The sequence below is a fragment of the Oryx dammah genome, unplaced genomic scaffold, assembly GCF_014754425.2.
Source record: "Oryx dammah isolate SB20612 unplaced genomic scaffold, SCBI_Odam_1.1 HiC_scaffold_8, whole genome shotgun sequence".
NCBI classification, from domain to species: Eukaryota; Metazoa; Chordata; class Mammalia; order Artiodactyla; family Bovidae; genus Oryx; species Oryx dammah.
This window is the reverse complement of record NW_024070192.1, coordinates 39,726,684-39,748,949: the sequence shown is the minus strand read 5'-3', so window position 1 is coordinate 39,748,949 and position 22,266 is coordinate 39,726,684. Positions and strand designations below refer to the sequence as shown.

At 51.0% G+C, this 22,266-nt stretch overlaps 1 protein-coding gene across 3 annotated transcripts in view; it reads left to right on the top strand.

The window, feature by feature from the left end:
- The window catches only part of RPH3AL (rabphilin 3A like (without C2 domains)), a 137,224-nt gene that overhangs the window by 52,521 nt on the left and 62,437 nt on the right, over positions 1-22,266 (top strand). For all 3 annotated transcript variants that reach the window (XM_040243814.1, XM_040243815.1, XM_040243813.1), the window contains exons 3-4: positions 431-574; positions 3,141-3,270. In XM_040243814.1, coding sequence (XP_040099748.1) covers positions 431-574; positions 3,141-3,270 — 274 coding nt within the window. The remainder of the gene's footprint in view (positions 1-430; positions 575-3,140; positions 3,271-22,266) is intronic.

Genomic DNA, 22,266 nt, shown 5'->3' with positions numbered 1-22,266 from the left:
GGCTTGGTTGCTCCACGGCATGTGGAATCTTCCCAGAGCCAGGATGGAACCCATGTCTCCTGCATTGCCAGGCAGATTCTTTACCACTAAGCCACCAGGGAAGCCGTCAGTGTTTGTAACCCAGTCGATGGTCTTTCCTGTCCATCTTGCTTTCTTCCAAGACTCAGATCCAGGTGCTCAGTCTTCTCTTGATTGTCTTCCCTTGAAACCTCTTGTGCTGTGGCCTTTTGTACCTTCCATGCCCCGCCCCCTGCCAGATGCTAAGGGCGTGCTGCCGTCTTCGTGGGGCCCAGGAGCTGGTGGGTGGCTGAGACAGCATTTGGGGACTGGCATGCGCCCGACACACAGACCGTGCTCAGGGGGCCTTGGTGGGTGTGGTGGGGGTGCCGGCTTGCACTGGGGCTGGACTTGTGTGCTGTGCTCTATCCAGGCTGCACACCGGCTGGTCTGTGCACACCTTCCAGACAGAGAAGCAGAGGAAGAGCCAGTGCCTCAGCCCGGCCGAGGTGGAGGCCATCCTGCAGGTCATCCAGAGGGCCGAGCGCCTCGACATCCTGGAGCAGCAGAGGGTCGGGTAAGGGCTGCTCCTGAGAGCAGACAGAAGTGGGGCCTGGAGAGGGAGGCAGGGCAGTCAGTGCCAGATCAGCGGGCTGGGAGTCTGGCACCCTGGGTCCTCATGCCAGCTTGTCTCTGGGAGAGGGTCAACTTGGCCTGAACACCCCGGGACTGCAGTAGATTCATAACCCAGCCTGTCTGAGCCTCAGTATACCCCTCTGTAAGATGGGGATAGCAGCCTGGGCCCTAGGCTATGGGGAGAATGAATGAGTGCAGCAAGACACACTAGGGTCTGTTCAGCTCTGCGCACAGGAGGGTCACTGTGGTTCAGCCAGGGCAAGGATTTAGCAGAGGCTGAACCGTGGGTTCTCCCATCAGAGACCATTAGGAGCCGCTCTCCAGCTTATCTAAGCTCTCTTGGCCTCCGGCGTCTGGAGCCGACTCCTACACAGTCTTCAGTTTTGTTGTGTCTTTTTATTTGTTTAATTGCAAAAGCAATTCATGTTTCCTAGACAGTCTGAAAAACACAGGCCGCGCAAGCAGGAAGACATAAATGCTGGGCACTGACGGGAATTGATTTGATTCTGGTCTCCTTGTTCTTTCTCTGTTTATCTTCCTTCTATGAAATATACGGAAAAACCAGACATTGTAGAAACGCAGAGTTCTAGAAAGTGAAAGTGCCGGCGCAGAGACCACTGCTGTCCAGTTCACTGTGTGTGCCTCGCTTAATACAGACGCATCCCTACTGTTTCATCCCAGAGAGCGTTTGTAGCAGATGTCTAGTGCTCTTTGCCCCTCCACCCCTGGCTGGGGCGCCATCGCCTCTCAGACCTAGCCTGAGGGTCCTGCAAGGCTCGGCATGCCTCAGAGGTGCAGGTGCTGATGACTGACAGGCCAGCACCACATCCTTTGGGCTCCCCCAGGAAGGCGTGCCGGGGGCCGGTGGGGGTGTTCCCTGTGGGCTCCCCTAAGCTGTGAGAAGCATTTGCACCCCACCCCCTGACCCCCATCCATCTGGGCTGTCTTCCCCCTGCTGCTCACGTTGTCTGGCTGTGTTGTAAGCACTGGGTTTGGCTGAGGCAAGAATGACCCAGGAGGCAGGAAATCATCTCAGAAAGAGGAAGTGTGTCCTGTGTGTTTCCACTGATAGGGGGTCCGCCGAGAACAAGCAGGTCAGGCCAGGGTTGAAGCTGAGTTTATTCCCAGGACCCTGGAGGTCCCTGGAGGAGGGACAGTGACCACTGTGGAAGTCAGGAGTGTCTGCTGACTTCTGGGGGCAGAAGCAGCCTCAGTGCCCAGTCTGCCCTCCCTTGGCCCCCAGGCAGGGCCTGATCACCCCAGGGGAGACAGTGGAGTTGCCATGAGATGGGGGGCCTGGGTGTGGCCTCAGCTCTACCTCTGAGGAGTTGTGCCATCCTGGCAAGTGACATCACACCTCGGAGCCTCAGTCTTCTCACCTTTAAAATGGGGGGTGGGGGACAGCATCCTCCTTGTGGGAGCATTGTGAGGTTTACAGGAGACAGTGTACCCACACACTGTCCTCCATGTATTTAAACATTTTCACTGAGGGAAGGAATTCTCTGGTGGCCCCTGGTTAAGGCTCTGAGCTTCCTCTGCAGGGGGCCCGGGTTCGATCCCTGGTTGGGGAACAAAGATCCTGCATGGAGCAGCCAAAATAATAATAATTTTTGCTGAGAATCCACTGGATACTGGAGACACAGCAGCCAGTGGAAAAGAAGTGGCTGCGTATTGTGGGCGTGACAGTGTTGTGTGACAGGTTGTCACAAAACGGGTCACGGTGGGCCGAGGGGCTGTGTACTCTGGCCCCTCCCGGCCCCCTCCTGCCTCCTCTGTCCCAGGCAGTACAGTACCCACCAACCCCCAGCCTCCTTGCTGCTCCAGTGCCCCAGGGCCTTGCTCTTGTGCTTGCTGCCCCTCTGCACGGATGCTCCGCCAGCTGCTCACACATTCGGTCCTTGTCATCCTTCCCCTCTCAGTTCAGATGTCCTCAGAGAGGCCTTCACTAACCACCATCCAACATGTCCTGCCCCCTCCCACCCCCGCTTATTTTATTCCATAACCTCTCCCCCTCTCTGAAGTCACTGTGCTTGTTTTTTATATTTTCTTATTTATTTGGCTGTGCCAGGTCTTAGTTGCGGCACTTGGGATCTTTAGTTGCAGCACGTGGGCTCTAGTTTCCTGACCAGGGGTCGAACCCAGGCCCCCTGAATGGGGAGTGAGAAGTCTTAGCCAGTGGACTGCCAGGGAAGTCCGTCACGTTGCTTGTTTATAGACTTTCTATCATTATTAAACGTAAATTCCATGAGAACAGAGACTGTGTCCCTCCCTGTCGTCTTTGCTACAGTATTCCTAGTGTCTGGCATACTATAGGCACCCAGTTCACGGTGGTGAGTGAATGAATGATTCGGAATTAGCCAGGGGAAGGAGTGTGCAGGGAAAACACCGAAGGTGAGGGAATGGCCCCTGGGATGTGGTGTGGTGTGGGGGCCCCGGGGCTGCCGGGCAGGCGGCAGTCAGGTTGGAGACGAAGCCCGCGCCGTCTGACCCCGTGTCCTGTGCCACAGGCGGCTGGTGGAGCGGCTGGAGACCATGAGGCGCAACGTGATGGGGAATGGCCTCTCCCAGTGTCTGCTCTGCGGGGAGGTGCTGGGCTTCCTCGGCAGCTCCTCCGTGTTCTGCAAAGACTGCAGGAAGGTAAGGCCCTGCTCTGGCTTCCCAGCCAGGACCAGCCCTGCCCCTTCGTGGCTCTGTGTCCTGACTCCCAGGAGAGTGTATATGTGTTTGTGCATACATGTGTGCGGGCCTCCCCAGTGGCTCAGCAGTAAAGAACCCACCTGCCCATGCAGGAGACGCAGGTTCGATCCCTAGGATAGGAAGTTCCCCTAGAGAAGGAAATGGCCACTCACTCCAATGTTCTTGCCTGGGAAGTCCCATGGACAGGGAAGCCTGGCAGGCTACAGTCCATGGGGTCGGAGAGAGTCAGATATGACTTAGTGACTAAACGATACACGTGTGCACACATGGTACCCTATGCTTCATGGCAAGAAGGATTGGGTTCGGAAGGTCGCATGGCTAGGCTTCTAGTGCCAGCTCTGCGGAGTGGACCTCTGGGCCTCACAGGACTGTGTATGAATTCAGCTCTTCTGGTAGCTGTGTGACTGACTCCAGAAAGCTTATTTACTATGTCGAGCCTCACTTATAAAATAGGGACAATGATAACATATACCTTAGAGAGGCATGAGGATTAGATAGTATATGCAAAGCTCTTAAAACCTTGTTTGGCACGTTAAGTACTCAGTAAATGTTATTAGTTGTGTTAAATAAATGCGATTTTCCTCTTGATCCCTGGCAACTCAAGTGAGTAGCAAGGCCAAATGGATTTTTCTCCTTTTCTTGTACTCCACTGATCGTTCTAAATTATGCCATATATAAAACTGTTTTATATTGAGTCCATGACTTCTTGAAATAACTTTATAAAACTTTTATGTATTTATTTTTAGCTGAGCCAGGTCTTCGTGGCTACGCAGGCTTCTTCAGTTGCGGCGAGCAGGGGCTGCTCTCCAGCGGTGGCTTCTCTTTGTGGCGCCTTCTCTTATTGCGGAGCACGGACTCTAGAGCCCTGGAGCTTCCATAGCTGTGGCATGTGGGCTCAGGCTCCCGGGATCTAGAGCGTAGGCTCAGTAGCTGTGGAACCTGGCTTTGGTTGTTCTGTAACATGTGGGATCTTCCCACCCAGGGATAGAACAAGTGTGTCCTGCATTGGCAGGCAGATTCTTTACTACTGAGCCACCAGGGAAGCACCTTAACATAACTCTTTGTTTTTCCTGGCGTTTCTAATTGCCTTTCTTTCCTTATTGACCAAAGAATAATGTGCCTTCTAATCCTCAAGGTTTCTTAACATCTGAATTTTATTCTCTATTGCATGAAGCCTACTTTTTTTTTTTTTCCCCCTGCCAGAATCTCTTCTAGACTCTTATTCCTGCTCTAGCCTTTAGTCGTTATTGCACAATTGTCATCATGGGACCTCGCTTTACTGCCCTCCTAGGTTAGAAGCACTGGTCCCAAGATACCATGTCTTTTTCTTTTTTTCTTTTTCACTCCGGTTTTACTAGAACCCATCCTCAAGTAACTTCCATGTGCTAGACATTATTTTAAGCCTGGAGTTATTTTGGTAAACAAGACAGATAAAGAACCTTCTCTCTTGAGAATACGTGGGTGAGGGAACCAAAAGCAAGTCATGATCAAATAGATAAGATTTCAGGAAGAAATAAATTCTGGGAAGAAGTAACAGGGGAGAGAAGATTGGGGGTGCAGCAGGGCATTAATAATAGTTGAAAGGACTGTAAAATATGGGAACATCAAAGAAGTAAACACGGACTCGGCGACACAGAGGCCATTGGCAATCTTGACAAGGGCATTTTCAGTGATGTTCCAGTGATGCTGGATGAGAGAACCAAGGTGCAAAGAAGTTAATGTACCAAATGAATGGATGGGAAAGCCGGAATTTCAGCTAAACCACTTTCCCCCTGTTCTGTCACATGTGGTGAGCTGGGCTGAGGAATGTGGATTACCTGGTGAGAGGTCCAAGAACAGCGGAGGGGCAGCAGGGGCCTGAGTGTCGGGAGGGGTGGGCACTGCTGAGCTGCTCCTCCATAGGCCTCCATAGATCTGGACCAGATAAATGCCAACAAGGTGAGGCACACAGGGACTCGGGAGTGTCTTGCTCCAGCACCTGGGCAGGTTCTTTTTTGTGAGTTCCACCTGTTTCCTTCTTCTGCCCCTCAACCCCACAATTGCTGTAAATGTCTGGATTTGTGGGACCATGAAGAGGGGGTCAGAGCCTTGTCTCCATCCCCTGGAAAAGTCTGGGACCTCTGCCCCAGAGGCCAGCCACTGACCCTGATTGCTGATGGGTTAATGCCAGCTGCTCCCTGCAGAGCCATTTCCTTGGCAACAGCAGGGATCCCAGGGGAGGACCTCCGCAGATGAGGGGGTAGGGGAATGCTCTTTCACGGATACTGCCACCATCCCAATCTCAGGCTACCCTTGAGCGCCGGGCTGGTCCAGAGGATGTTTCCAGCTGAAATTGTTCTTATTTTGCGGCAGGCTGAGGACTTGGTCCTGGCTTGGGTGGTGAGAGGAAGAGCCTGCTGAGCTTCTAGGGGGACTTGTTCTTGGATGACATTAGGAGGAGAGGGTGGCAGCTGGGGCCACCACTGAATGATGGGCAGTTGAGGGATGATCTTTCACCATCCATGAGAAGACTGTGTCATTCACTCAGTCATTCATTTTCCCTTTATGCAAGTAGTAGAGGGCCTGCTGTGTGCACGCCATGTTTTAGGTGCTAGAAGTGCCATGAGCAAGATAAAGTCATGGAGCTTGTTTGCCAGGGGTGGGAGAAGACAGACAATAAACAAACAAATGTAACATCAGGTAGATTGGGGACTCTATAGTCAATAAAAACAAGGTGATGCGGTAAAGCATGCCTGGGTGCTCAGGGAAAGCCTCCCTGTGAGCTCAGACCTTACCACAAGCAGGAGCCAGCCCCACGAAGACCCAGGTGGAAGGGTGTTGCAGGCAGAGGGATTAGCAAGCATGAAAGTCCTGAGGCAGAAACCAGCCAGGCATGTTCAGTGAACTAATGCTGGCATCTGGGGCAGAGGGAGGGAGAGCTGGGCACAGCTGATCACATGGAGCTTTGTAAGTCAAGGTAAGGAGTTGAGGTTTGATGATAATTTTCATGGGATGCCAGTGGAGCATTTTAAACAAGGATGTAACATGATCTTTTTTTTTAAGAAAAAATACTTACTTTATCTGTTTGGCTACACCAGGTCTTAGTTGCCTCATGCAGGATCTTTAGCTGTGGCATGTGTGATCTAGTTCCCCGACCAGGGATCGAACCCGAACCCCCTCCACTGGGAATGGGAAGTCTTAACCACGGGACCACCAGGAAAGTCCCTGTTTTGTGTGTTTAAGAAACTCACCAGCTGCTGTCTGGTGAATGTGTTGCAGGAGGATGTGGAGTGAAAACAGGAGATGAGTTAGGTGTCAGTGGCTGTCATTGGGAGATGCTGAGGTTGGGGAAAAGGTAACATAGGGAGGGGGGCCATATGCTAAGAGAATCAGCCTTTTCAGTTTGTATTGTAAGCAAATCGGAAGGGATTTGAGGGGGTGATTAAGGGTCATAGGAAGGAAAGAGTGTCCTAGACTGCAAGTGAGTCAGGGTGAGACATCACTTGGCCCTGCACGGTAAGAGGTCACAGGTCTTCGGGGCTGGCAGTAAGTGCTGCTCCCCAGCAGATGGACCTGAGTTGTGGTCCCAGCTCGGCCACAGTGCAATGGCCTTGTACAAGCCACTTAACCTTTGTTTCTTCACCTATAAATGGGGTGATAGAACTACATCACCACTGAGCATGGGTGAGTGTGAGAAGTAGATGAGCTAATGCATGGGAATTCCTTAATGTCAGGTCCACTGGAAACACTCAGTAAAGGGTCCCTGTCGTTGTGATCATCACTATTATTATTTTTAAATATTTATTTGACTGTGCTGGGTCCTGGTTGCGGCATGTGGGGGCTTCTTTAGCTGTGGCATGCGCTATCTTTATTTGCGGTTCTTGAACTCCTTGTTGCAGCATGTGCGATCTAGTTCTGCAATCAGGGATCGAACCCAGACCCCCTGCACTGGAACCACCAGGGAAGTCCTGTACCACTGTTATGATTAATTCGCCTTGAGGCTAGCTGTTCAGACTGCCCTACTGCTGCTACTGCTAAGTCGCTTCAGTCGTGTCCAACTCTGTGCAACCCCATAGATGGCAGCCCACCAGGCTCCCCCGTCCCTGGGATTCTCCAGGCGAGAATGCTGGAGTGGGTTGCCATTTCCTTCTCCAAAGCATGAAAGCGAAAAGTGAAAGTGAAGTCGCTCCGTCGTGTCCGACTTTTAGCGACCCCATGGACTGTAGCCCACCAGGCTCCTCCATCCATGGGATTTTCCAGGCAAGAGTACTGGAGTGGGTTGCCATTGCCTCCTCTGTCAGACTGCCCAACTGTTACTAAAAATGGAACTGACCTCATATACCTTGGGAGAGGTTTCGTGATTTCCCATGGATCAGTCAGCCCAGGCTGCCATAACATAAGACCACAGACTGGGCAGCTTCAACAACAGAAACTGATTTCTCAGAGTCTAGAAGCTGGGAAGTCCAAGATCAATGTGCTGACCAGTTTGGTTTCTTGGAAGGACGCCTCTCCTGGCTTGCAGATGGCTGCCTTCTCACTGTGTCCACACGTGGTGGAGAGAGAGCTGCAGTCTCTCTCCTATTTCATACAAGGACACCAGTCTTATCGGATCAGGGCCCCACCCTTATGACCTTACATAACCTTAATCACCAACTAAAGACCCTGTCTCTAAACACAGTCACATTGGGCATTAGGGCTTCAGCATGAGAATTTCGATGGGACACAATTCAAACCATAGCAACCTATGTTTTCCTTTTTGAATTCATATTTTCTTGAACTGAAAATTGGAATTCCCACAGTTAGTCCCATGTTTTGTGTAATTTATATAAAAACCTCTTCCTGAAAGCCTTCGTAGCTCTCCAGGATTGGATGTCTTAAACAGGGAAAACTCCCTGATTTTGTGCAAGTTCCTCAGATGACCCTAACACTCAGTCACTTATTCAGCCTATTCTGGGCTAATTCTGGGTTGCTGCTGCTGCTGCTAAGTCGCTTAAGTCATGTCCGACTCTGTGTGACCCCATAGATGGCAGCCCACCAGGCTCCCCCGCCCCTGGGATTCTCCAGGCAAAAACACTGGAGTGGGTTGCCAATTCCTTCTCCAATGCATGAAAGTGAAAGGTGAAAGTGAAGTCACTTGGTAGTGCCGAACTCTTAGCAACGCCATGGACTGCAGCCTACCAGGCTCCTCCGTCCATAGGATTTTCCAGGCAAGAGTGCTGGAGTGGAGTGCCATTGCCTTCTCCAAATTCTGGGTTAGGGGAATCCAAAAGGAGAAGGGTCAAGGATGGCCACTTCCCTCAGGTCCTCGTGGTCAAGGTGGGCAGACAGTACTCTCTAGAGTCATGCTGACAATGGCTAGGACCAGGGTTTCCAGGCCTGAGAACAATTAGGAGGGCTGCCTGGAGGAGCTGGCTTCTGAAGGTTGGGCAGGCTTCTGAGAGGCTGAAAGCAGAGCGAAGGGCATTCCAGGGAGGGGAGAATAGCAGAGCAGAGGAACCTAGTTGGAAATGGGCCAGGCAAGTGCCTAACCATGAGGATGCAGGCCTTTAAGGCAGGGAGGGCACCCTGGGCCATGTTGCCAGGTGGTGGTCCCTGAGGAGCTGAGTCCCTGGAGAATCAAGAGGGAGGCCCAGACTTAGCCACGTGGTCCTTGTACAGGGGTTCTCTAGTGTCTGGGAGAGGAGGCCAATGTCATCTTCACTCTTGCAACAAATATTTATTGTCATATAGATATATACTGGTGCAGGCATTGGGTGATACAGTGTAAAGACACAGATGCTTGCCCTCTGGACTGGAAGTATTAAATAATTATGGGTAATTAATTACAGTGGGCTTAGGGTTACTGAGGCAGCCCTGGGGGTGCTGAGAGAGCTCTAACAAGGCACTGCCCTAATTAGGGGTGTTAGGAGCCCTCTGGTTAGAGTTCACCAATTTCTGGGGTGCCTCCCTATTTATTTCTCTCTCCCCTCCACACCTTTTGCAATGGCCTGTAGCATGGCTCCCAGGCAGGCAGGCTGCAGAGAAGGGATGCTGGGGAGATCTCTGTCATGGAAAGTGTCCAGATCCATGTCTCAGGTGCTCCTGGCCACACAGAGCCTTCCCCAGCAAGAGCCCTGGCCTCAAGCTAACGAGAGTATGGATGGAACCCACAGTGCTGGTCTTCAGAGCAGAGTCCCCCCTAATTGGGCTTGCATGCCCAGGCTGCTTGCTCTCATTATCAGAAGGCTGTGGTGCGAAGGGAGAGGGGCAGCTGGTTAATTAGAGGACTGGCACTCCTAATTGCTTAGGATCTGAGCCCGCCGGCTTTCAGTTTAATTGAGAGTCTGGCTTCACCAGTGATGGGGAGGCTGGGCAGGGCTGCTGCATTGTCACCGTGCAAGGAAAGCAATCAGATTTTTCTCTGGTCTCAGCTAAAATGTGTTCCACGGTGTGGGAACTGAGGAGCCTGCACATGAAATGATTGTCTCAGTAACATGTGCTGAGTTCTGAGGGAAAAGAATGAGGCAGTCCCGTGCTTTGTTGAAAGTCTTTAGGGGACACCCAGTTTGGGGTGGGGAGCAGGCAGTCCCGTGCTTTGTTGAAAGTCTTTAGGGGACACCCAGTTTGGGGTGGGGAGCAGGCAATCCCTGCCGAGGATGGGGGCGCTGGAGGAAAGGGGCCAGGCCAGAACTTGATCCCTGCCCCCCTCCTACTTAAGGCTCTGAGGAGGGATATTCTGAGGTCAGCGCAGACCCCACCACAGGCAGTAACCCTGGGGCCACTAATCCTATCACAAGGGCCGCGCCCTCATGAACTCTCATTGAACTCTCTTTGAACTCTCATCGCCTCCCAAAGGCCCACCTCCAAATGCCATCATACTGAGGGTTAGAACTTTAATAATTGGTTTATTTATTTTGGCTCTGCTAGGTCTTTGGTGCTGCCTTCGGGCTTTCTCCAGTTGCCACGAAGGGGGGCTACTCTCCAGGTGCAGTGCACAGGCTTCTCATTGCAGTGGCTTTTCTTGTTTGGTGCATGGGCTTTAGGTTCACAGGCTTCAGTAATTTCAGTGCACAGGCTCAGTAGTTGTGCTGCATGGGTTTAGCTGCCCCTTGGCATGTGGGATCTTTCTGGATGAGGGATCAAACCCACGTCCCCTGCATCGGCAGGCAGATTCTTAACCACTGGACCACTAGGGAAGCCCCCAGTACACGAATTTTGAGGGGACACAAGCACTTGGTCCACAGCACCTAGCGAATAGGAACGCTGCCCGTGGAGGCAGTGTGTTTAACAAGCAGCACTCCTGGGGGTTCTGATCCTCCTTGAGTTGGAAACCCCCTGCTCTGAGGTCGCAGCCCCAGGCCTGGCTTAGGGCAGTGGTGAAGGACCTAGTGACTGCTTCCTCTCTGCTCATCTTGCTCCCCACGCCCTCCCCTGCACCACAGCCCTCCAACCTCAGCTTAAGAGTCTTCTGCACCCTCCTTCAGACCATCCTCACCCCGGCCAACAGTGGCCACGGAGACCACTGTCTCACCACGTGATGTCCTTTGGAGTTTATAAAGCTCTTTCACAAAAGTCATCCTTTTTGGTCCTTAAGACACAGCCATAGGGAAGCAGGGGAGGTGAGGCTGTTCCAGTCACAGATGGAGAACAGGGGCTCGCTTCAGTGGTGTGGCCTGCTTGGGCCCCCTGGCCAGGTAGTGGGGAGCTGGGTCCCTGGGGTGAGTCATTCTGCCATGTTGCCGCTCCATTCTTTCAGATGGAAGCCTTCACATGTCACATTTTCCCTTCCTAGGAGAAGCAGGACACAGGAGGAGAAGAAACATCATACTCGATAGTTAAATATTGAAAACTTTTCTCATAAAGTCAGGAATAAGACAAGTTCTGTGTATATTTATCACCACTTCTGTTCAACACTGTGCTGGAGGCCAAAGCAGGGCAATCACGCAAGAAAAAGAAATGTGTGATGTGCGGATTGGAGAATAGCTAGGACTGTCGTTATCACGAAAGCATGATCATATAACTAGAAAATCTGGAAGACTCTACATACAAAAGGTTGATATTGGTGAGTTTAGCGTGTGGTTGTATCAAGTTTAATATATATACAAAAAAGTCTGTACAGGCATACTTCAGAGATACTGTGGGTTTGGTTCCAGACCACTGCAGTAAAGCAAATATTGCAATAAAGCAACAAATTTGTTGGTGTCGTAGTTCATATAAAAGTCACATTTACACTTTACTGGGGTCTATTATTTTTAATATTTATTTACTTGGCTGCACTGGGTCTTAGTCGCGACATGTGGGATCTTCAATCTTTGCTGCGGCATGTAGAATCTTTAGTTGTGATATGTGGGATCTAATTCCCTGACCAGGGCTTGAACCTGAGCCCCCTGCACTGGGAGGACAGTCTTAGCTACTGGACCGCCTGGGAAGTGCCTACTGTAGTGTCTTATGTGTCTGTTATTAGTCTATTATGTAGTCTAAATGTATGCAATAGCATTATGTCTTAAAAAAAAAGTACATGCCTTAATTTCAGAGCTTCCCAGGTGGCTTAGATGGTGAAGAATCCACCCGCAATGCAGAAGAGCCCCTGGAGAAGGGAATGGCTACCCACTCCAGTATTCTTGCCTGGAGAATCCCATGACAGGAGAGCCTGGCGGGCTACAGTCCATGGGGTCGCAAAGAGTCAGGCATGACTGAGCGACTAACCCTTTCTCTTTAATTTTAAAACGCTTTATTTCTGAAAAAGGCTGACCATCACCTGAGCCTTTCATCCAATGGTAGTCTTTTTGCTGGTGGCTTCTTGCCTCAGTCTTGCTCCCCTTGCCCTCCCCATGCTGACTGTGATCAGGGTGGTGGTTGCTGAACTTTGGGGCAACTGCGACAATTCCCTGAAATAAGACAACAGTGAATTTTGCCACAATGATTGATTCTTCCTTTCATGAACACTTGCTCTGTAGCATGGAATGTTGTTTGATAGTATTTTACCCATCATAGAACTTCTTCTAAAATTGGAGTCAATCCTGTCAAACCCTGCCACTGCTTCATCAACTAAGTTTATGTTATAACCTAAATCCTTTGTTGTTATTTCAGTAGTATTTACAGCAGCTTCACTGGAGTAGATTCCATCTCAAGAAACCACTTTCTTTGCTCAGCTGTAAGAAACAACTTACCTGTTCAAGTTTTATCATGAGACTTCAGCAATTCAGGCCCATCTTCAGGCTGCACTTTTGGTTCTCTTGCTCTTTCCACCATATCTGCACTGAAGTCTTGAACCCCTCAGAGTCACCCATGAGGACTGGAATCAACTTATTCCAAACTCCTGTTCATGTTGAAACTCTGACCTCTTCCATGAATCATGGATGTTTTTAGTGACATCTTGAATGCTGAATCCTTCACAGAAAATTTTCTATTGGTTTTGCCCAGATCCACCAGAGGAATCACTATTGATGGCAGCTATAGCCTGGGAAAATGTATTTGAGTTTATTTTTTTCATATTTATTTGACTGCACCAGGTCTTAGTAGCAGCACATGGGATCTTTAGTTGTGGCACATGGAACCTAGCTGTCTGAGCAGGGATCAAATCCTGGCCCCCTGCACTGGGAATGCAGAGTCTTAGCCACTGGACCACCAGGGGAGTCCTTAAAAATTATTTATTTTTTAATTTGTGTTAAGACAAACAAATGTTAACATTTACCATTTTAATCATTTTTAAATGTACAGTTCAGGAACATCAAGTACATTCACATTGTTGTGTAACCATCACCACCATCATCTCCAGAACTTTCTCATCTTGCAAAACTGAAATTCTATACCCATTAAGTGATAACTCTCCATTCCCACCCACCCCAGCCCCTGGCACCCCAATTCTTTCTGTTCTGTGTGCTTGACAATTCTAGATACCTCATATAAACGAATTGTGCAGTGTTTGTCGTTTTGTGACTGGCTCCTGTCACTTAGCACAATGTCACTAAGGTCTGTCCACTTGGCAGCACATGTGAGAACTTCCTTTTTCAGTCCAGTTCAGTTCAGTCGCGTCTGACTCTTTGTGACCCCATGAACCGCAGCACACCAGGCCTCCCTGTCCATCACCAACTCCCAGAGTTCACCCAACTCATGTCCATTGAGTTGGTGATGCCATCTAATCATCTCATCCTCTGTCATCCCCTTCTCCCCCTGCCTTCAATCTTTCCGAGCATCAGGGTCTTTTCAAATGAGTCAACTCTTCGCATTGGAGTGATGGCTGAAGTATTGGAGTTTCAGCTTCAACATCAGTCCTTCCAATGAATATTCAGGACAGATTTCCTTTAGGATGGACTGGTGGGATCTCCTTGCAGTCCAAGGGACTCTCAAGAGTCTTTTCCAACACCACAGTTCAAAAGCATCAATTCTTCGGCGCTCAGCTTTCTTCACAGTCCAACTATCATGTCCATACATGACCACTGGAAAAACCATAGCCTTGACTAGATGGAACTTTGTTGACAAAGTAATGTCTCTGCTTTTTAATATGCTGTCTAGGTTGGTCATAACTTTCCTTCCAAGGAGTAAGCATCTTTTAATTTCATGGCTGCAGTCACCATCTGCAGTGATTTTGGAGCCCCCCAAAATAAAGTTAGCCGTTGTTTCCACTGTTTCTCCATCTATTTGCCATGAAGTGATGGGACCGGATGCCATGGTCTTAGTTTTTTAAGGTTAAATAATAATATTGTAACATCCTTTTTCAGGTTAAATATTAATATTGTACTTGTAGCACATTTGGCTGACCCATTCATCTGTCACTGGACGCTTAGGTTGCTTCCACATTTTAGCTCTCATGAATGGTTGGTGCTCCTGTGAATTTGTTGTTGCTGTTGTTCAGTCGCTTGGTCGTGTCCAACTCTTTGTGACCCCACAGACTGCCACGCACCAGACTTTCCTGTCCTTCACTATCTGCCACTGTTTGCCCCAACTCATGTCCATTGAGTCAGTGATGCCATCCAACCATCTCTTCCCTTCTCCTCCTGCCCTCCTGTGAATATGGGTATGCAAGTATCTCTTTGAGACTACTTTCAATTCTTACAGGTATATATCCGTCAGTGGGATTGCTGGATCGTGGGATAATTTTGTTTAATTTTCTGAGGACCCGTCAGACTGTTTTCAACTGGCAGAGGCATCATTTTACAATTGCACCAACAGTGCACAAGGGTTGGGAGGGGGGCGTTTTCCCCCAGGGCCTCCCTCCTGTGTGAGGGCGCAGTGAAAGTCGTCCAAGCCCCTTGTCCCCTGCTCTGTCTCCTGCCCTCAGCGCCTCTGTCCCTCAGGTGAGGCCCCAAAGGCAGAAGCCTTGAGCCATTTCATCTGAGCTGCCTCCAAATTGGCCCCGCCATGCCCTTTCCCCTCCCTGACCTGACTCAGATGTTAGGAGACGTGTGTTTGTGCCTCATTACAAAGATGGATTTTTCATTCAGCCGCTGATGGTTCCTAAATTCCCGGAAAAAGTCACTTAATTCGTCTGCCCCGAGGGCCCACTCTGGCTGCTTGGCACGAATTGACTTGGCTGCCGTTGTGGGGATCGGAGGCTTGGACCAGACAGCACACGGCATCATGGAACATCTGCTCACCCAGGAGTCTGACGAACAGAACGTCTCCATCAGGGCACACTTCTTTCTCCCTGCTCTGGAGCCCATGCCCTGGCCTTTCATCCCCAAACATAGCTTCTTTTTTGCCACTTTGTGCAGCTCAGAGCCCATTCGAATATCAGCTCAAATATCAAAGGTCAGCCAGGTTTGATGCAGACCTTCAGCTCAGGGTCATCAGGACAAGGGCCGTGGTTCAGTTCAGTTCAGTCGTTCAGTCATGTCCAACTCTGTGTGGCCCCATGGACTGCAGCACGCCAGGCCTCCTTGTCCATCAACTCCCAGAGCTTACTCAAACTCATGTCTATTAAGTCGGTGATGCCATCCAACCATCTCATCCTCTGTTGTCCCCTTCTCTTTCTGCCTTCAATCTTTCCCAGCATCAGGGTATTTTCCAGTGAGTCAGTTCTTCGCATCAGGTGGCCAAAGTATTGGAGTTTCAGTTTCAGAATCAGTCCTTCCAATGAATATTCAGGACTGATTTCCTTTAGGATGGACTGGTTGGACCTCCTTGCAGTCCAAGGGACTCTCAAGAGTCTTCTCCAACACCACAGTTCAAAAGCATCAATTCTTTGGCACTCAGCTTTCTTTAGCTGAGCAGTGGGGGAGTTGCTGAAGGCCAGGCTGAGCTCTTGGTGGCAAGACCCAGAGTGGCCTGGAGAGAGACCAGCTGGGACCCTGCTCACTTAGCGCACCTTCTAGCCAGGCCCTCAGGAGCTCACCACTGATGGCAGATAACGCAACTCGGCATGACAAGTGCCATAGACACAGATATTGTGGGGGGATCCCAGAGTGGAGGGCTGTGGGGGGTGCTGGCACCTGAGAGGTACAGGGGGTTGCAAAGTGGAGCTCACTTTGAGCTGAGCCTGGAGGGTGGCTACCCAGGTCCTGGGGGTGGGGGACATTTCAGGAGGAAGTACAGGGACTGGTTGGCGTTTGGCAGAGCTGGTGGTTGTGGGGAAGGGGGGATGAAGGAGGCGGTGATGGCGAGACGCAGCCTGAGGGAGGGAGAGAATGAAGTGACAGTCACCAAGGGGCCCCGTGTGCCAGGCTTTTGGCTGCAGAGCATCAAACGCTGCTGAGCAGGAGGTGACAGCCGCCCGGTAGGTCTCTGGGGAGCTTACGTCCAGAGGTGGATTTGTCGTGGGTTGGAAAGAGCCTGTCAGATGTGGAATTATCCAATTAGCAATAATAAAGCCCTGAATTCAGGCAGGAACGACTAAGATGGGGACTCAGCGGACAGTTAAGAAGGACTTTCCTGGCGGTCCAGTGGTTAAAAATCTGCCTTGCCATGCAGGGGATGCAGGTTCGATCCCTGGTTGGGGAACTAAGATCCCACATGCCTCAGAGCAACTAAGCATGCACACTAGAACTACCGAGCCTACGAGCCTCAGCTAGAGAATCTTGTTCTATGCCACAGCGCAAGATCCTGCAACTAAGACCCAACACAGCCAAATAAGTAAATAAGGGGGAAAAAAGACAGCCAAGGGTTAGAAATAACAAAAGCTGCCAGTGACTGAGAGTTCACTCTGGGCCAGGCCCTAACAGGTCACGATCCTGCACTTTCTGGCCCTTTACAAAAAACGTGGCCACCCTGACCTGGTCCATTAGCCCCCACCCTGGGCACTGGACCACACAGAAGTGAAAAGGGGTGTGGCTTCCTTCCTCACCTCTTCCCCACACCCGTTCATTACCTGTTGAGTTTGCCAGGTGGGAGGATCCAAGGTCAGTTGCTTGGGTTCCAACATATTGAAGGACTTAGTGAGATGGCATTTCATTTATTTCCTTATTGGCTTCCTTTTTCTGGAATTTTGAAAAATAATTTATACTATTGCATAAAGATTAAGAGCCCTGGATTCGGGATGCCTGGGTTCTCCTCCTGGCTTGGGCAAGCCACCTCACCTCTCTGCCTTAGTTTTCTCACCTATGTCATAAGGTGGTATGGATTGAATGGAGTGAAATACATGGTAAGCTCTTAGAAACAGTGGCTGGCACTGAGTAATTGTGCAGTAATTATAAAAATTGAATAATACAGAGCATGCTGCTGCTGCTGCTGCTGCTGCTAAGTCACTTCAGTCGTGTCCGACTCTGTGCGGGGTTGCCATTTCCTTCTCCAATGCATAAAAGTGAAAAGTGAAAGTGAAGTCGTGTCCGACTCTTAGCGACCCCATGGACTGCAGCCCACCAGGCTCCTCTGTCCATTAATACAGAGCATATAAAACATTAACCCCCTGCCTGACCTTAGCAGCTTGCACATTTGTCCTTCTGTATCTCTCTCCACATGCAGGCAAATGTACACAGGTATATGTACATACATGTTTGTTAATGGGACCATAATATACTCCTTACTCTTTAATTTTTTTTTTCATCTTTTTTTTTACTTAATAACATATCAAAGACCTCCTCTCCAGGTCTATGTATGGAAATCTAATTCCATTCTTGGCTGAGTGATGTTAGGGAGTTTTTGCCCTTTCCTGTAGCTGCTGTTTTTTCAGGCTCTTCACACACTACAGGAGGCAGGACTGGGGTGGGGGCCCTGGGCCTGGGCCCACCTTCTCTTGCTGCAGACACGCCCTCATCCTGTTAGACCTGCCTTCTCCCCTCATCTGCATCTCTCCCAGGGCCACAGCCTCTGCATTTTGGCTTCAGCTGTCTCCCTTTGCTCAGCACTCCCCCCAGACACACATATCCCACCCGTGTCTGAAGTCCATTGAGGGCATGGGTCCCTGTGTATATCAGAGGACAAACATAGCTGGTGGGGTGGGGGGATGCAGTGTTACCTAAACTAATATCTGCCTGCAGCACCCTCGCCCTAGTGAGTGGCCCGGAAGTTAGGAGTGCAGGAGAGCTCAGCTCTGGGCTCCCACTGTGACCTTGGGTCAAAATCCCTTCCTGCTCTGCGCCTCTCTTGTGCTCCCTGTGAAAGGAAGTAGTTGGAGGGATTAGAGGCAAGGGTCTCCGGGGCTATCCACCAGTGTCCTCCCAGGAAGCTCAGGTCATCCCAGTCCTTGCACGGCCACTACCCACCAAACCTGCTCCCCTGGGATTTCCGCCCCTCCCCCCCCCACCAGATCAAGGAGCAGCAGCAGCAGCTGCAACTGTGATTTGGAAGCTCATCTCTCTCCAGAACACAGCTCGATTTGTTGTTGTTTTAAAGCCCTGGTGGGTTTGCTTCCCAATTCACTTTGGCTCAGGCTGTGATGGAGCCCGTGTCCTCTCAGTAGGAGGAAGCCGGGGTGGGGGTGGGCATGTGCTCTTGAGAGCTTCCTCTGCCTCTGATGATGGCATAAGCCCCTCACAACCCCCTGAAGGTCCATAGGCAAAAAAATGGCAGTGATTATACCCATTGTCCAGATGGAGAAACTGAGGCTCAGAGGGATAACATGCTCCTGTTGGCACAGCCAGAGCCTCACAGTTCCTCCTCCCTCTTGCTTTAGAACTTGGCCCACGTGCCGTTTAGGAAGTAAAGAGAGCCAGGGATTTCCCTGGTGTCCAGTGGTTAAGACTCTGCACTCCCAGTGCAGGGGGTATGGGTTCGAGCCTTGGTCAGAGAACTAAGAAAAGAGAGAGAAGGTGCTGTCTGGTGCTTGCCCACGGGGTGCGAAAGCCATTGGCTAAGTGCCCCCAATACTGGGGCAGGGATGGTAACCCCAACACTGAGGCTCACCATTCATGGTCGAGTGTGGTATCCCAGGCCCCCCGCTGGACACCCTGAGATGGCTGAGCAGCAGCTAGACACATGTGAGATATTTGAGGTTGTTGAGTCATAAACTGGCTTGGGTGAGGCCAGCCCCTCACTGAGTGGGCAGAGTCTCTGTAGGCCTGGGTTAGGGTTGGGGACACGGGCCAGGCTTCCCCCATGAGACCTCTGTCCAGCACCCCCGACAGCCCTGGCCACCTCCCTCAGTGGCTCTTCTCCCTAGGTCTGGTCAGTATATTGCCCGTCAAGAGGGCACCGGCAGCAGGGAAGCCGTGCTGGGAAATCTGTTTAGCGGCTGTTACCGGGAACAGTAATCTGGTGCAGCCTCCCGTCCTCTGTTGCGGTAAATAACAGATAATGACATTTCCAGTCCGAGCTGTGGCCGGTGCCGCCCACGTGGCCCTCACCTCGCCGGCTGTGCCCCACAAGCTGCCACCCTTCACGGGGCCAGCGATTCTTCATCGCTCTTAAATTGCCCCTGTTTCTTCCTGCTGCGTCGCTTCCTGCACAGCTGTTAGCTGTTCACTGACCTTAACTGGAGGTGGATTTAGCCTGTCCTCCTGTTTCCCCACGGAGACACCAGGGCACGGCTCCTGCGGATGACGGGGCATGGGGGAGCTGGCTCCTCATCCAGGGTGCCCTTTAGGCTGGGCATCCAAACCTGGAAAGGGCCAGGCCTTTGTCAGAGGGGCTTTTAAGCTCTCTTTCTTCCAAACCCTTTCCTCACCCTTGTCATCCTGCCTTCCATAGGAGGACTGACTCCCCCAGGTTGCAGATGGAGGAACTGAGGCTGAGAGGGGTCGTGACCTGCCAAGCCTTTCAGAGTATGTAGTTCTGCCCAAGAGCCACATCTGCCTGGCTGAGTTTCCAGGTGCAGACAGGAGTGTAGCCTGGGCGCCCCCGCAGGGCGTGAGGCCTGAACACCAGGGTGCCATTGCAGGGCCTCCCCACCCCGTTTCCTGACCGCCTACAGTGGAGTCTCATCTGTTTTCTAGCTCCTTCTTGGTCTTGCTCAAGTGTGGTTTTCTTTTTCCCCTCCCGCTAAAGTCTTCGGTGGCTCCCTAGTACCTTTAGAATAAAGTCTAACCACCTCCATGTGGTGTCCAGGGCCCTCAGTCCATTCATTCCCTGAGCACAAGCTGCCAACTTCAGCAGCATAAGCAACCCACCCAGGCTGGGAGTTCCAAGGCCTGAGGATCAGATGTAACTCTGCCTGGCCCAGACCTGTTGCCGCACTCCCTGGAGCTCTGCTCCTGTGCATCACCAGGGTCCTTAATTGATCATTAGTGCTGTTGCTCCTGGAATGTTAAGAAGCCCTAGGGTGTTTGTTGAGGCTGCTCTAATTTTCGAATATATTTATATACATATATATATATATATATCTCAGTTCCAATGACAGGCAGTTCCAATGACAGTTCCAAAGACTGGCTTCGAAGATATTTAATGTGTCCCAGGCCCTGAAGGTACACATAGAAGGGAGAGGGTATTTTCACATAAAGCCATCTTTTGATAAAGATTTTTTTTTTTTTAATGTGAACTATTTTTAAAGTCTTCATTGAATTTGTTACAATACTGCTTCTGTTTTACGTTTCGGTTTTTTGGCATGAGGGATCCTAGGTCTCTGACCAGGAATTGAACCCACAACCCTGGTGGTGTTGACCTAACCACTGGACTGCCAGGGAAGTCTGAAACCTAACCTTTTGAGAGTCATGATGATTCCGGAGAGCCAGAGGAAAGGTGCTGACCCCTGGGACAGGTGGAGTTGCCGAGGGGCTGAATGTCCACGCAGGGCTGGTGCAAAGCCAGGGAACCTCCTGACTTTAGCTTGGGCATCTGTGCTAACTTGGCTTCTGGTGGTCCCTGGACTGGCCTTCTCCAGCCTCCCTGAGACTTCCCCACCCCTGACCCTGTTCTCTTTGGCCCAGCAACTCAAGTGTGTTGTCTGGCTGGCTGTCTGAATCCGGCCTGGCCCTGTGGTTCTGCTCTGGGGTCCCTCCTGCTCCCCAGGTCCTGGCCCCCACAAAGACCCTTTCTCCTTCTTATGCTCTCCCCCTCTTCTAGCTCCATCAGAACCCAAACATTCACGTCTCCTTTAGCCTAAAAAAATATTTATTGAGCACACAGTGCACCAAGCAGCAATCCGGGTTTCCGAATGACCTCAGGGGTCAGCTCAAGCCTCAGCTCTCCTGAAACACCTGTCCCAGGGATGGCGAAACCAAGAGTAGACACACTCGGATTAACATTGAAAGATCACTGGTCTGCACGGCCTCTCACTTCCCTCGAGTGTCCCAGCTTCAGCCGACGCCACGTGCTGTCCCGCCCTCGTCTCTGTCCCCTGCCTTCCTCCTCTGGTCTTGGGTGTCAACTGGAGCCAGACAGCTCTTCCAAGGAGTCCCCTCACACTGCAAGTATCAATGAGTCCAAAGCTAAATATTGTGGCAGCGGCTCGTCCCCACTCTGCTGACATCACTACCATCCATTCTGTTGGCCAACTGGCAGCCTTGGATAAGCCAGCATCCTTCCTTTTCCTCACCTTCCAAACCCAGCTAGGATTGGAAGTCCCATAGGCATCTGGGAATGTTATGGAAAAAGAGCCTCTGCTGAGAATATGGAGGACAAATTGACCATGAGTGACTCAATCTGTATTTTCAGCCAAGGCCCTTTTTCTGAAACTCAGATCTGATCATGTCCCTAACCTCCTTAAAAGCCAATATCAGCCCCCCGATGTCTGCAGAATCTCAGTCCCACAGCACGTGGTGCTTGTCAGTCAGACCCTCCTTCCCTTCCTAGCCAGCTGCAAGCCAGGTGCCTGCTAAACTTGGGGATTTAAGCATGAACAACAATGTCCTAGAAACGGGGCACAGTCATGGAAGAGACAATTTTCAGTATGATGCTCCTCTAGAAATGCCAACCCATGTTAGGAGCACACAGGAGAGAGCAACTTGTACTTCCCCTGGGGAAAAATCAAGGAAGGAGTCATGGAGGAGGAGACGTTTGAGTTGTTCCTGAAGGATGCATAGGAGTTCACTAGCCATGAGGCAGAGCCTGGGTGAAAGCATAGCGGCAAGGAAGTACCTAGAGTGTCAGGAGCAGGCAGTGAGGCATTGGGGGCTGGTGTGTTGGGCTTGGTGAGGCTGGAGAGTTAGGCAGGGGCCAGGGAGGAAGGCTCTCGCATACGTGTGCATCCATCCTTGTGTCTCTGTGCCTCCAGCCTGTGAGCCTCACCGTGTTCTCCACTTAGTCCAGGAGCAGGACTTTAGGGAGTATTTGCTGAATGCTCTTGACGTCATTGACTCAACCTGCAGCTAAAGTGGCTGCCCACCGAATTCTAGAGGGAGAGATGGTTAAGGTTCACTGGAGGCCCCTGCCTGCCTTCTCGTGGATATAACAAGCATTCCAAAAGCAGGGCTGAGACTTCAGTGTCTTTGGAGACCCCTCCCACTAGCTGGTCACAGGTCCTAGGGCTACGGAATTTGGGAGCTAGATCTACTTGGCACACCTGGCCAGGGGTTCCCTGCCTGGCCTTCCCTCCAAGGTACATCTTTGTGGCAGCCCCAGAGGAGCTTAGCTGGGGGGCTGCGAGAGGAACTGGGCATTTTCAGGACACTGGATATGAGGGCGGAAAACCAAAATGATCAGGCCTTTCCCTTGTTGTGGCTCCCGTAA